Source organism: Chionomys nivalis, chromosome X (assembly GCF_950005125.1).
Source record: "Chionomys nivalis chromosome X, mChiNiv1.1, whole genome shotgun sequence".
NCBI lineage: Eukaryota > Metazoa > Chordata > Mammalia > Rodentia > Cricetidae > Chionomys > Chionomys nivalis.
Genome location: NC_080112.1, coordinates 112,965,273 through 112,981,438, shown reverse-complemented (window position 1 = coordinate 112,981,438; position 16,166 = coordinate 112,965,273). Strand labels below are relative to the sequence as shown.

Below are 16,166 nucleotides of genomic sequence, written 5' to 3'. Positions count from 1 at the left end.
GATTACCTGGTTGTTTTGAAAACTTGTTAACTCGTCAACTATGCTTAATTTTAACTACATTGTGATCCGGAGTGAGACTTGTTTTAAAAAACATTAAAAGTGTCTCATTAGAAATTAATTTTCCTAAAGGAAGACTATTTTAAAGTAAGACTTCTTGACTTAGATTATTGGCATTTGAGTTCTGGATAGCTGGGTGAATCAGGACCAGTTAACTATATTTGTGGCTTAGTTATTTATCTATAAAATAGGAGTGCTAGAAGAACCTATTCTACATTGTTACAAAGAAAGCCAAATAAAATGATGTATAATAATTACCTAACATCTACCAGTAAGTAGATCCTTAGAGAATAGCAGCTTATGTTGCTTTTATTAAGATATAAGAAAACTTAAACAACCCAAAAGTGCTGCAATAGAAACTACTGAGCACATTTCTCCAAGTGAAACTGGAGTAGCTGTTCAGGTCTTTTGTATAAATGGCATTTCTTTGGGAAGTGCTCCAAAATTTGAAGGACAGTTGCTTTGTTCTTTTCCTCGGGAGGCTTTTGTGGGCCTGGACATATTCTCTTCATATTTTTCTACAGCCGCACAAGAATAGTCACATGTGAAACTCATCAAACTTAGTATCTCCACTTCTTCATGGTTTAAAGCCTTCAAGTTGACTGTCATCCCAGGTTCTGAGTTCTGACTCTAGGGATTATTCTCACTCAGTATACTGTTAGAAACTAGGCAGCTTCCTTTGTGGGGAAAGTGCTTCCCGAGGGCTGCCAGTCTGGCTTGCTGAGCCAATTGACTCAGAAACCAGGTAAGGGCAATAGTCTTTATTTCCATGCCATGGTAATTCCTAGTAGCTTGCTGTCAGACATACTTTGTGTTAGTTTCCAGTGAAATGAAGTTATAACAGAATTAGCTAGACTGTAACTGCCACTGCATGCTAGGTTCCACTTGTGCAGGGGCACCAAGGAAGCCTGGGGTTGCACTGAAGCACGTGGCTCCACATTTCGCAGAAGCAGTCAGGGTCTCAGAGCTGCTAGTCAGCATGTGCTCCGCGGAATTTTACATTTGCCTTTCAAGGTCCACTTCTTCCATTCCAGCTTCACTGTTATCTCCCACAGCAACGAATACTGAGTTGGGCTGGGCACAGACTTGTTTATTCATCCATTAAACCCCACAGAGATCAGTAAATACTTGTTAAATCACACCGCTTCTTTACTGCTTTAGCAGCATCCTTTAGTTTTGTTATTTAGATTCAATTGTAGCTTGTCTTCCCAGGGATGCTGTGGATTTTTTTTTTTTTTGGTGTGTGTGTGTATGAACTTATACCTCTTTCCTGTCTCCTGCAGTGCCACACTATACTTTAAACATTATGCTCTACAAACTGCTTAAGCAAAATTGGTCCCACCCTAGGAGCTGGATAAAATTTTCTTCTTGACTACTTACTTTTTATTTTTTATCCGTGATTGTTAGGAGAAAATAATACACAACAACCATCAATTACTAAACTATGTTCTTACCGTAATTCTCTCTCAAATAACAACCTAACTAACAAAAGTGTGGTTGGAAATTAGAAACTTACTCATAAACAGTGGTCCATCCATTTTCATTACTTTTTGTTGCTAGAAGTCCTGTGTTTCCTGGGTAGGTCATCAAGGCCAAATTGTAGCCTTGAGCTGACACTCTTTTCAGGACTCCATTGCTGCTTATGGTCAGCCAGTAGACTTGCCCGCCAGGTACCACAAGCCATAGAGGCATGCCACCTGCATCCCGGCGAATATGCACTGAATTGCCATTGCTGCTAGTGATGGCACCCAGATCACCGTCAGCATTGTAGGTGAAGTTATATACATAGTCCCTTGTTATCAAGTTCATGGTGTGTAGGTGGGTTCCATTGACAGTGAACTGGTAGAGTTCTTGGTCAGCAGGCGAGGCAATCTCATAAAGGTTCATATCATTCAGGTGGGCTTGGTTCCTGCTGATGGTACGAATTCGAACATTGCCAAGGTCTGCTACGTAGAGGGTACCATCAGGTGACACTGCCAAGGAGGAAGGGGCTTTCATCTTTGCGTCTTTGGCGTAGCCACCATCACCTACGGGGGAAAAAAAGACCCAATTTTAATAATTGGCACCCAAAGAATTTGAGTGAGCATACCTGAGATTTAAAGCAACACACATCAAAAATCATTTTAAAGAAAAAAAAAAAACAATCAGAGAACCATCATTCTTCGCATGCCCCCTGATTATTTTGAAACCCATTTACTCAAAAGATTGTAATTCTTGAGTCAGTAACACTAAAGATGAACAGTAAGATATGATTATCTCAGTTACACCAATTCTGTGAATTCCTAAATCCTGCTGCTCAGAACCTATTGTATTGCAAGGTACAAGCACAGTAAATAACGATAGTCACACCAAATTTGCCTGCCAGTTCGTAAGTTTCTTTCCTGTTGCTATTTGCAGGATTTGTTTTAGAATCTTCTGGTCCTACTATGCTTAGAAGTCATTTCCTCTATTAATTTCCTTTGTTCCACTGTCAAAATATGCTAAGTCTGTAAGTATAACAATAATTCCAAATACCAAAGCTGGTAACTGACATAAATAGTAGATACACCTTGAACAAAATATATAAATTACTAAAACATCTATAAATCTCATTGTCCAGAAAAATACAGGAAATATTGAACAAAGTCATATCGAACAACTTACTGATTCTGGATTCTTCTCAAGGAAACACAAAACTTAGGAGGGCTATTCAGTCCTGGGTGAGTAGCTTAATAGGTTTGCATGTAGCAGGGAGGGACTTCCACTCCTCAGACATGAACAGAACTGTTGACATTTAGAGTTCTGTTTGCTATCTGAAATAACTATTCCATGTTTGTGGAAAAGGCTCGTCTTTTCCTCTCCCATTTCAGCTAAAAGGGCACCATTGTTTATGGAATTTCAGAGCTTTTAACGTCAAGTAACACAGGAGACTGATGCCATAAGAATTTGCAATTGGGGAATTTAATTTTGCCTGTACATGCTCATAGCAGTCTGCTTGGGGTCCTTTCAACTGTCTAATAGAGCATCCTTTCCATCTGGAAGGCAGTCACTTTGGGCAAGTGGCTTAATAAAATCAGTAAATATGTTTTTCAACCTATTTTCCTTTCTCTAAAGCACAAATAACGGCACGATCTTAAATTTGTATGATGTTAACTTTTTTGAGACTCTGGAAAGTTATTACGTCTCTTTTCCCCAAGAACAGCAAGGTGACATGATGGAGAAAATATACTTATCTCTATGTAACAAGTAAGGCAGATGAATTGTGAAAAGGTTTTATGGCTTTTCTGGGTCACTCAGTCAGCTGTCAGCGCTAACTCCCAATACATTGCTTTCTCTGCAAGCCCACACAATTGTTTATACGAATTCCTTTTTGTTTTCCTTTAGGCTTTTCTGATGCTGGTTTTGCTTTTGAAAACAGAGAGGGGGAGCTGGTGAATTGCTAAAAAGGTCATACCTGAAAAACAGTCACAGTTGGGATCAATTTTGCAGTCGCAGTCAGTGGGGGCGCCGGCTATGATGGAGATCTCCCCATTGGTGGTCACTTGCTGAATGCGGTTCACTTTCCTCTCGTCTGTTTCAGCGATGAAGAGCAACCCGCTGTGGGAGACGCTGATGGCCCTGGCTGACTCCAGAGTGGAGTGAATTGCTACTTTGCTGACCAAGAAATGATCGATGCCGGGCACCTGGCAGTGAATGGGACGCCCTGCGATGATCCGCACACGCCTGTTCTCAGAAATCTGCAGCACGATGTTGTTATCCAGGACATACAATGAGTTGTCCATGGGATTGACTGTGAGGTCGGTTGGCCACTCTAATCGCACCTACAAAAAGAACAAACAGAACACATGCCACTAAGTCACCACATCGTTCCAGAGACAATTTTACCTTACGAGTAATAAATAGCTTATTGTTTCTGTACTGTTACTGATTTCAGCAACATTGATGCTGTCTGATAATGAGGGATGGATAGGTAATCATACAGCCTGTTAAACATATTTATCATTTATGCTATTTCCAACACAATATAAATTGTTTTCCATAATCCCGAAGTATCTTCTAGATAAGTGGAATTCAGAGTGTGGTCTCTGGAACTGACAACCATAGCATCACTTGAGAAATGATTACAAATGCAAACTTTGAGGCTCTATCCTAGGCACACTGTATCATAATTCCTGAGAACAGGGACCCAACCGTCTGTGTTTTTTCAAATCTCTAGATGATTTTGAAGGTTATTGCTGTAGGACCTCTGGATCAACACACACACGCGTGCGCACACACACACACACACACACACACAATTCTTTTATTGTCTTGCATATGCTTAGAAAAGCAAAGTCATAAAGATTTTGGGACAATGAAGCCCTGGGGAAACCAGCTTTTTACCCAATCAACAGCCTTTTGGTCAGGGCCTGCCATTAGCATAGGCCTAATATCCATCTTGTATATTATGCAGGTATAGTCCGCTAGCTATTGATCTGGAGTCCTAGGTGGGAACATACTTCTCACTTAGCTGGGTCTTGTTTAGTTCTTGGGTCCTCAAACTTGGCGAAGAAACAGGTTGGTTTCTGATTTCCCCGAATGGTTGATGAGAACATTCTCTGTACTAAGCCTTGTGCTAAGCTTTAGGGATTAAAATACAGTTTTCCGAGACATAAACCTATGCCCTTAAGGAACTGTTTGGTCTGGTAGGGCCCTTGAAAGCACTATTAGCGATTACTCTCCATGTTGTGAGAAGGAAGCAATAGAAAGGGCATGAGAGGACTTCACATAGATGTGGAGGTGGGATATTAATAGATATGACGGTGTGTAAGCCAAGGGCGAAGTGACCAGTAGAGAAGAGCAGCGTAGGTGAAGGACCATTTGGGCAGAGCAAATAGCAAGGGTAAAAGCCCAAACATCAGAGACGGCATGACTCATCTCGGGTACAATAAATATTTCAGTAAGGTTAATATAGTTTCAGTGCATGGAACTAAGAAAGTGATGCCAACCAGGAGGTAGAGAGTGACTAGATGTTGCAGAGTAAATCCTGTCGTTTTCAAAGTTAGGTCTCATGGCACTGACCTTCAATGGGACTGTGTTTGGAGCTAGGGTATCTAAAGAATATATTAGGATAGTTAAGATGGTAAGAGTGGAGACCTCTCCAAACTGTAAGTGTGATTATTAAAATGGAGACTGCACACACTTAGAGGTTGTCTATATGTGGATATAGCAAGAAGATGGCCATCTGAATGTGAACAAGAGAGGTCTTAGAAAAAGTCAACGTCTGTGTCTTTGGTTTCCAGTGGCCAAAGATTTGAGAAAATAAATTTTGTTATTGAAGACACCTGAACTTTGCTATTTTGTTATGGCATCTCTGCTAAACAAATACACCAGGTAATGAAAGGAAGCACATATCGGTTTTGTTCTTGTGACTGGGGTAGTCACTGAAGGGATTTAAGTAGGCGGATGGCATAGTCATATTTGGGTTTCAGATGGATCTTACTGCCTGCCCTAGAGACAATGTGGGAGGCAGAGGTGAGGCCAGCCAGTTTGGTGGCTTCTGCATTAGGCTAGGTAAGAAATTATGCTATATAAACTAGGAAGGCAATATAGGGTATTGAGAGTACAGAGACTTGAGATGTTTGAGAAGAGTAAAACAGTGTGTGTGTGTGTGTGTGTGTGTGCGCGTGCACACGTGTGCATGTGCACGTGTATGTCTAGTGTGCCCTGTCCAAGGGCAGTGCTAGATGCTGAGGATAAACTAAGTGAACATGATTTCACCGTAGTTCTTTTCTGGACATGAGTTGGCTCAGTGCCTGCCCTGACATTTCCCGATGGTGACTGCTTATCCCTAGGCACTTCACGGAGAACTCTGCTCCACATAGCACTCCCCACATCAGCACTCATTACTATCCATTTCTCTCCTTTCCGGCTAGTCAAAGGCAGAAAAAGAAATCTTATTCAGGACTAAAATAGTGAAAGTAATGTAACTAAGCTTTTCAGCTTTGCAGGAAAGCCGATGGAAGTCTTTATTTTTCTCACGGAATCGCAACGTTTGGAAAGCAGATATGGGCTTTCACTGCATTTTGACGCCCACTACTTCCTCAGCTGACAGAGACCTTATGAATAGTGATTAATAAAGTGGGAAAAGGCCCGATCTGATGTCTGAGATATGAACTTATTTTTTTACTTGTGCCCTCTAAAAGTGGTGCTGTGAGGAAAGCAAAGATTGCATTTGGCTTCTCCTTGTTATACCACACGAGGTCTTTTGCCCCCATGTCTGAGTGTCCCCCAAACGCACAGCAACCTCACTGTGTCCCCGCAGCTTTCTGTGCCCTCTACTTCCACCTCTACAAATGCTGCCCTTCTCTGGTCAGTAACCATATGCCTCTGGGCAGCTAGGAATTTGTGTGCTAATGGGGTATAAAGCTCAGCTTGTATTATGCATGTTCTACAAAGCCTTTCGGACTGAGGCCATTGGATAAACATTAACCACCAGCAGCCACAGCTCCCAGAACAGTTTGTGGTGAAGTGTTCCTCAGCATGTCTATCTGAGGCCTTTGCGTGTCAGTATGCTGCCACAGAGAGACAGAGTGAGTGCCTGCTGCCGCTGCCGTTGCCGCTGCTGCTACTGTGGAGGGTTGGCTCTCTCTTCACCCCATGCCCCCACCTTGGACCTCTATATACACTATCAAACTTGTCCAGAAGCTGTCTGTATGTTCTAGTCCTATGGAACACGGTCCCCTAGGAAATAAGTCAGGGCTGGCTGAGGAAGAGGAAATGAATTGATTTCAGTACAACACTCCTATTTTGATCGAGTCTGAAGTCGGTGACCCAGAAAAAACAAAGCTGGCTGAAATGACGTTCTAATTATCCCCACTCAGGGAGCCAGAGCCAGGGCAGAGGCCCGGGAATGGCACACACCTGGCAGAAGCTATGGAAGGAACATATTTTAGACTCTCTTCTCAGCTTTCAAGGCTGCCTCTGAGATAAAAGCTGGCAGTGAGAAAACAAGCTGTGAAATTCTCCAACTCTCGCAACCCGATTTAAGCCGATACTATTGGTGTCATGTTTATTAGATTTAATATTGCCTCAAAAATACACCAGACATTGTGTCTGTTTGTTTTCTTTCCCATCAAATGAGCTACCCTCTGGCAGTTTTCTGTGACTAAAGTGGCCTTTGTGCTTTTGAGACACCTTGTATGCCAGCTACATAGAATCCTTTTAATTCCCATTTGATTCGGTGGGGCAGCTTGTCTGTGAGATCTGCTCAGATGAAAGATGTGCGCCTACTTAGTAGTCGAGGGGCCATTGTTTTAGAGGACGGACCTTTTCACTGCTTTTAGGTTGTCAGTTCCTCTTATGCCATTCTTTTGTTAAATGTGTCCATTTCCAGGTAATTTTTCAAGGAACCAGTGCTTTACACCCACACAGTAAAAACAGAGCCTCTCCACCCCACCCAACATATGTAGTGATGTTTTTGAGCTGATTCTGGCTGGTGGAACAAGCATCTATTAGTTGTGGAGAGATCCCACAACTCTGTGCTACTGAGATGGATCTAAGGTTAACTTCCAAAAGCTGCTGCCATTTATACAACTGTGATTTTTTTTAAAAGTGCATGTGTGGGGGTTGCATGTGGTAGTAGAAAAACATTTTCTTTTAGAATGGGACTCAGAAGAGCCCCCAAGAGCAGCAGTGACGGCTCTGTCGACTCTGTTGATCCAGCCTACAGGCAAACCATTAGGTCTAATTTGTGGTGCTTGCCCCACCTTGTAAAAATATACTAATTTTTTCAAAATGTCAAAATATGTTTAAGCTAAACTAGCATTAAAGGTCACTGGCATAGCCTCTAGCTGGTGGAATGTTCCCATCCCTCAACAACCTTCCCTGAGAAATAACCCTGAGCAGAAAGGAGCTCTAGGTTGGGATGTCAGCCCTTGACAGTGCTGTCTTCCTCTGCTAATTGAAAACTTGCCTTGAAGGGAGTTGACTCTCAGGTCAACCAGTCCTGTGACTGACTTAAAGTTCTAGCTAATTTTGACCTCACTATCAGTGTAGAAGACAACAGGATCCTACAGAGAAAAACCTGTGTGTAAAAGCAAATTCTAAACATGAGTCCTTTGATTATACAAAGTTCAAAATGCCTTCAGTTGCAAGACTAACTGTGCAATGAAGAAGACATAGAGCATTAGTTAAATACTTGGCTTCCCTCTAACAGTCTGACTCAGGGTTCCCACCCAGGGTTCTGTGTAATAGTAGGAAAACTAGGGTATCTTTTATGCAGCTCCGATTTTTTCATCTGTATCAAGGAAAATACGTTAATGATCATATATCGGTGTGTCTGAATGTGCATATACATGAAATATTTATTTTTTTACTTATATAGATTAAATGATATGTGGTGATACACGGTGTTTATCCTGGTGCCTGGCACATGGTAGAGGGTACTAGGTGGTATCAAAATGATCTCATGTAGTTTCCTTTCAACACTTTCTTAAGCTTCGGTTTTCTATATAAGATTTTCATGGATTTTGATTCAGCTCTGTGCCAACTATACTAGAGTAGACCTAATATTTTTCTTTAAATTGACCCATTTCTTAAGTATGAATGTGCAGTTCTGCCCATTTCTTTAAATTGGTTTATAGCATTCACAAAGCCAGAGAAGCACTAGCCTGGGTCATTAATCGAAATGTTATTTATTGACTCCTTCATAGGTATCAGGTACTTAGTATGGATTAGCACTTTATATACTTTAGAATATAATTATCTGAGAACAATAATTTTTATTCCCAATTTACCATGTTTCTGTCCTTCCTTAGTTCATAGTTAAGAGATGGAAGGCAGATATAGAAATATATCATTCAGTATAGCACAGGTCAATGTCATTCTAAATGCATGCTGAGAATGATATGGGTCCACAGAAGTGAGAGTTCCAGCAAGATTTTTAGAAGTGGAAATTAGAATTAACTTGCAAGAAGGAACAAAGGTACTAAGGATCAAGAATGATCTCAGCATAGGGAAGATGAATAAAAGTAAAGAAGCATGAAATCATATGGGAGTGTGGGGACTATGGACTGGGGTCTCTCAGCTATAATACAGGGTAGCTATTATTGGTAAATGACATTCTAAATGTTTGTGAAGGGATAGGCCCAGGTTTCTAATGAGAGACATTTTCAAGCTGGGGTCAGCACCTGCATTTGCAGAGAATGTTTAGCATCTTTGTACCATATATGTCAGCAGCATCTTTACTTCCATTAATAACAACAAAAATGTATGTTCCCTAAAGAACAAAACCATCCTTTGTTGAGAACTATTGGACTAAGCTTTAGAAGGATATGTGTTCTAAGACTGTTAGCCTTAAGCTGTAGATGGCAAAGAGAGAATGAGGATCTTTAAAGTCGATAGCTGACAAGGTCAGTTTAATACTTCAGAAACATTACTTAAGGTGAAGTTCGGGGGACAGTTGGGGGAAAAGACTAGCTACAGGATAATCAATCCAGAGACCACCCACTTATCATTCCATGCACTCATTTATTCGTTCTCCCATCTAACCATAAGGAGACTCTATCTTCCTGGCACTCGGAGTCTGAAATACTGCTTCTCTTTCAGATGCAGAAGAATTTGTGAGAATTCGCAACAGCTATGTACTTTCTCCATAGAGGATATGCTAAGATGTAGTGGAGTGAAGTGATTAGCAGCTCAGTCTCTGCTGTTGAAACATTTTGGATCAAAATTTTAAATGATAGAATTTGCTACTGCTGTGTCTTCAGCAAATCAACTAACACAAGCATTTCAGTCTTCTCCCATAGAAATTGAGTCAAATAATACCTTCCAAAATTTGTAAGAATTCAATGAAAACACAAATATTGTACTTCACCAAAGCACCCACTACATAGGAAGAGGAAAAGAATAGCTAATCTGAATCTGAGGACAAGTTGTGCAGTGGTTAGGAAAACCCACCCCTGCCTGTGAATCTTCTTGTCTATTGCAATGCTCTCCTCCCTGGACATCCTGTGAACTCTTAAGTTTAAGAACATGGGCATACTCTTTAAAGACTTCCAATGATTCCATATCACCAGGCACTGACTCGTTTGCTTTATTCCTCAGGGATTTCTCAAAACAATAAAACCTCCAAAAAATCTTTGACTTACTTTGGGATAATATTCAGCTAATTCCCTGGCTAATAGTTTGGTTTATTACTTGGGCCACCTTGGTATTTATAACAGTACTTTTGACCCAGTATCAAGGACAGAACATGTTAAATTAATTTCCTTTCTTTGTCAATTAAAAGCCTATTAGTTCTACCTTTCACACTATGCTACATATTAAAAAATCAGTTCTAAAGAAGAGAGTGGATTCCTCCCCTCATGGAGATTAAAGTCTTTTGTTGACATCATTTGTTCTATTTATCTGTAAGTACAAGGGGTTTCCATTGGCATAGAGCAATCAGTTATTCCTTTTCTACTCCAGTCACTTTAAGAAGTTAACTATGGTGGAAATGCCTCAAAGATAAACCATGATTATTACAGTCTTCTACAATCACCACCAATTGCTAACAAGTTCTTTCCCCAAAGTTCCATAAGGTTAGAGAAAACTAGCCATTTTGTAGAAGGTCCTGCCTTCCATCCTAGACACAACTTCTGATCTCCCTCCTTTAGTCTACTCACAGCTCTGTGGCTCATTTAACAAGTGACTGCTTGACCTTGAGCTCTAGGCTTCTTCAGTAGGATTTTTCAGGAAGTGTATGATTATCTCCTTTGAGGTATGCCAGCCTTGGGGACAATGCAGTGATGGGGCTGCACGCTCTGTACCAGGTGTTCTGCCAGCACTATGTTAGATGTCCCCATGCTTCTAAAAGTCAACAACCCCAGATTGTTAGAATCACTTTTTGTCAGTTTTCAAATAGCAGTCTCATTTCTTGACACCGACACTGTCTAAGCATCTTCAAATTTATAGAAGAAGGGAAATGTTGCCTGGAGAAAGTTTTTTTTTTTCTTTTTCCCTTGGAAATCATGATGACACCTATAAGAGTGGTTTTTCTTACTGATTTTGCTTTTAAAGAGTAGAAATTATTCGAAGGTGAAACATATCAAGATTCTGTGACCTTTTCAATAAGTAAACTATTTTGCATTATCTCAGATCCACATTCTGTAGCTTGCCATAATGGCTGGACACTTTGAGGAATCTCTTAACCCTTGCTCAAAAGTATCCCCATGGTCTGGGTTGTTCAATGAGAACCTATGAGAAAACTGGAAATTTAAGTTGCAGTATTCATTGAAAATGAATAGGTAGTGTCAGTCTAATCACGACTTACAGTTAGACTAATCTTTAGAATTAGTCTACTACAGAGCACATAAGCTAAACTGTATATACCTGAGTGTTCCTAAATTAATATTGAAGTGAGTAAAAGAAAGCAAAGGAAAACAAAAATACCCCCTATACCCTGCACAAATAGAACAATTATCCCCAAGTAGTAGTCTTGACATTTCATCTTCAAATAATTTACACCTTTATAAGCAAGGCCATTTAGAGACATTATTCTTTTAAGTGCTATCTTTCTTTGCAATATGGGCAAACCAAAATTTATCGAGGTGGAATTTCTCCCTCTTATAAATTTGAAGATGCTCAGATAGGTCAATATGAAATCTCAAACGTGTACCTATTGATATTCCTGTGTAAGAAACTTCCAGTTCCACACTTATTCCATAACTCATTCAATTTGTCCTCCTTAATGGCCAACCTCCATTATTATGTAATACACATTGCTATTTAGAACAAAACATTATTTTCAGACAGTGTGTAAGTGGAAGTGTGGAATCATCTAGACTAACAAGTGCATGCTATAAAGATTTCTCAATGGAGTGCTAATTGACTTGGAAGCAGCTTTGTTTGGTCTTAGCTATCTTTAGGATACATGGATGCTGAAGGTTTTGCCAGACTTCTTGGACCATGACATTGCTTAGAAATAAAAGTTATGTGCTCAGGCAGTAGTAATGTAGGAGCTTGGATCCTGGGTGGATCTGTGGGGCTTCCACCTCAATCCTCAATAATATCTATTCTGCCCACTATCTTGTTTGCACTTCTGTTGTATTGAGGGTTTCTGTTATTCTCAATGGAATATCATCAAAATGAATATGATACTCTAGTTGTTAGCTTTTCATTTTGGCTGGGGCTACTGATTATACCATTAGAGATACACTCTCCTAAAAAAGTTCTGTTTCCTTTTTAGATAAATCCCCTGTTTTTACAAAATTAAGGTAAATTTGTAGACAAATTTCTGTCTTGCCTGGTCCTGCAGCCATTCAGTCCCAAAGAAACACAGAAAGGCTTATATTAACTATAAACTGTTTTGCCTCAACTCTCAGGTGTATTATTAGCTAGCTCTTACAACTTAAATTAACCCATAATTCTTATCTATGTTTAGTCACGTGGCTTGGTACCTTTTCTCAGTAAGGCATTCTCATCTTGCTTCCTCTGCCTTTCTTCTTCCCAGAATTCTCTTAGTCTTGTTGTCCTGTGTATACATCCTGCTTGGCTACCGACCAATCAGCATTTTATTAAACCAATACGAGTGACAAATCTTTGCAGTGTACAAGAGTATTATCCCACAGTATATATAAATATATAAATTAAAATAAATTAATATTTTGGTAAATGTGGGAAACACAATTAGGGCAGTGTTTTAGAATTGTTTCTTTTAACTGGTACATAAAAAAGCCATAAAAATTATTCATGTTAGTGAAGTACCATGCAAGTTTTGATATATGTATATATTCTATAATGTTTACATCAAATTAAATATATTTATCTCCTCCAGAACTTTTCTTTTTATATGGTAAAAACTTTCAAAATCCTGTTTTCTAGCCTTTTGAAATGTAAGATTGCTTAATTGTTGCCAGTAGTCACTGAACTGTAATTAGCACAGCAACAAAATAGTTTGTAATCTTCTAAAGCATGAAGCAACTAACAGTCCTACTTAGCTATGATATCAATGAATCACAATAGCTGGTATGGCACAATAACCCTAGTGGTTTAATCTTCTAAAGCATGAAGCAACTAACAGTCCTACTTAGCTATGATATCAATGAATCACAATAGCTGGTATGGCACAATAACCCTAGTGGTGCAATAGTGGTATGCATACATTGGTAGTAACCAACTGCTCTCTAATTGGCTCAAGACCCATTGAAAAAGAGGGAAATCATTCCTGGTACTGGAACCTAGTCAACTATCAAGGACTTATGAGTCATGGATCTTGGATAAGAATCTACAACTGTTACTTTACTAAACCAGAATAATAACTAACAACATTCTAAATATTTTTCCTATTCTCCAGATAAGTATAGTTATCTTCTCTCATCAAAAAAAAAAATATTGCAACAGACAAAGGTGATTGCAGAAAACTTCAACCAATCAAAATTCAGACTTGTGGAGCCCAGTTCCAGTTGATATATCTACAAAACAATTAAGCCTCAGGGAGGATATATTTGAAGATATCAACAGTTTTCAGTACCGCAAAGGAGTCCAGAGACCAAAAATCTTGGGGGATGATTATTCTGGAGGAAAGAAACAGTGAAAGAAGCCCTTCTTTTAATAAGGGGTTTCATTTAAGCTCATTAAGAGAAAAAAACACACATCTCTTCTAAGATGGCTCTTTGGTCCACAATCCCTGTCCAAAAGCATACTGTTGGAGAGCCTGAAAATTCACGCTACCACTGGAGACCCAAAGTCTGATGGGTGCTGTAAAAGTTTGTTCATACAGGCTCCCTAAGAACAATCGGCACGTACATATTCTCTATGAGTCTGCCGTGTAATTGCCACTACCTCATCTTAATAACAGGCATAATTGCTCTGAGTTTCCGTCGACACTTTCTGGCATCTCCTTTCTGAAGCCTCAATTTTGGAAACGGCACTTGTGAAAACACAGAATGTTGAATCACTTCCACTTTTCAATTTACAGTCAAAGTCATCTATCAGCGGGAGATGAAGGCCCAGTGTGAAAACTACAGAATGTCCTTCAGACTCCACTGCTAATTTGTTTGTAAATTCGATTGTTATTGTAAGAAGAACATATTGTACATGATGCTACTTACATGATGCTACTTGCCAATTTACTATTTATGTCTGTTGTATCTTAGGTTTTTATCATTGCAGTCAAAGAAATTAACCCTTTCAGCACTTGTAGAAGCAGGGAGAGGAACATGGAAGCTTTACTGTTTTCTCTTTTGAGTCTCTATTTTAGTTTTACATCTACTTAGTAAATATCTACTGCATATTCATCACTGTGGAGGACAAACTGGCTGAAGGAGGGTCAAGCAGACAACAGTCTTAGAAAATACACAGTTTCGTGAGGCTAGGTAGCAAGAGTAAGTTCTGTGATAGTTCAGTGAAGAGCTCACTGTGTGTCTTTGTGCAGGGGATGGAACTCTTGCCTTCCAGAGTACCAAGGTTTTGCTTGCACCAAAAAGCCTGGAGCTTAAAAAGAAGTCACTAAAATCACCCTTCAGTTGATTCCTGCTGAGAAGCTGCAGAAACTTGTCTGTTGCCGGTTGTTAATATTACAGTATTGGCTCAAAAAGATAGGCCAAGCTTCCAATTCCCTTTGGCACCTAGAGCAATTTACAGGACAGAAGTATGAGTGCACGGCTTTTATGAAATGGTCTGATTTCATTGATCAGTCACTCTGAGATTATGTTTTCATTTCTGTAGCTACTGCTAACCCTTCTTGCTGATGTAATATTTCAGGAAGAAACTATTAAAAAATTTCACCGTGGAGATGTGAAGATATAAGTGGGCATGGCTCTGAATGGGAAGAGGAAACATCAAAACTCGTGATTGCTCGCCTCTGAAGCTCATTTAAAGTTAGACTGGAATTCCACAGACTGTCTCTCTCATCAGAGCTCTGTAAAGTTTCCAAATGATAAGGACATTAATAACAGCAGCTGGCCTAATGAATATTTAGAAAGAGAATTTTACTGGTTGTATTTTCATTAGGGCTTCAATGTGCTTCCGGGTTTTGCCCACTGCTTCCCTGTGTGAAAGACAAAATTACACATACTCAGCAGATGGCCCAGCTCAAGCTTATGTTTCCAGAGCTCTGGAGATTGACCACCTGACCACTTACCACATACCTAGAATAATTTAAGGAAGCATTCAGATTATAGAGCTCGGTCTGAACAAAGCGAAAAAAATAGGTGATGCGTATGGAATACCGGAGTTTTAATGAGTGGGGAGTCAAAATCACCCTCACAACACATTGAGCAGCTCTGGTTGAAGTCTTTTAATAACAGCTTCTTACAGATTCAGTAATGATGAAATCCTCTGTGGCAAACAGTCCACTCTAATTAATGTTTCATCCAAACTGTAAGCATATCTGAGTGACTCCAGCCGCAACAATGACATGAAAATCTAACACCTCATTGCACAATACGGTGGTTATTAAGTTACTGTCTCACATCTCCAAATTCGTCCTTTTAAAGACATTGCTTTGTGATAGTAGGGTTGGGACTATGCTCTCTACATTTTCTCTTTTACCAGCTGGATTTTTGATAGATTCTGACAGTACAGAAAATAAAGGTATGCTGGGAGGCTCAAGGAGGGAGAAGAGACTTGTTCTTTCCTGTTTGCTTTCTGTTCCTGTCAACATCACCTCAATAGTAGACCTTCATTCTGGCAGCAATAGCTGGCTGCACTTTCCAGCTAATTTGCATAGTCTGAAATCAGTGTCATCGTGCCCTCTTCTAGGTGCCAACATCAAATTTGTTATTAGTACATTCTTAATGTGAGAATGCTAGCGTCCTTTCCTCAACAGCCTGTGATCTACGTCCATGGAACAAAACTCCTTCATTTCTAGGTTCTAACAATCGCAAGCCTTTCTGTTTGTTTCCCAGGCCTAGAGGTGGTATCCATTTCCTGAAGGTATCTGTAGTTTTCATAATTCATGTAACACCTGTGCAGCCCATCCTATGTATTAAATAGTATTATAATAATTATGTCCGTTTTTCTATTTTTTCACTGGGTCTCAACTAATGTTTACAGTATGAACCCAAATACTAGGATACAGGAAGAGTAACACATTGCTGTAGGCCAATGGTAATAGTAAAGTAGTGGCAATGGTTAGTCTGAATTGTCAACTTCACGTAATTTAGAAT

The 16,166-nt window shown here is 39.8% G+C and overlaps 1 protein-coding gene across 1 annotated transcript in view; it reads right to left on the bottom strand.

The window, feature by feature from the left end:
- Tenm1 (teneurin transmembrane protein 1) overlaps positions 1–16,166 on the bottom strand; it is an 836,340-nt gene that overhangs the window by 41,159 nt on the left and 779,015 nt on the right. The window contains exons 26-27 of the mRNA XM_057759068.1: positions 3,491–3,857; positions 1,574–2,084 (exon numbers count right to left, since the gene is read on the bottom strand). Coding sequence (XP_057615051.1) covers positions 1,574–2,084; positions 3,491–3,857 — 878 coding nt within the window. The remainder of the gene's footprint in view (positions 1–1,573; positions 2,085–3,490; positions 3,858–16,166) is intronic.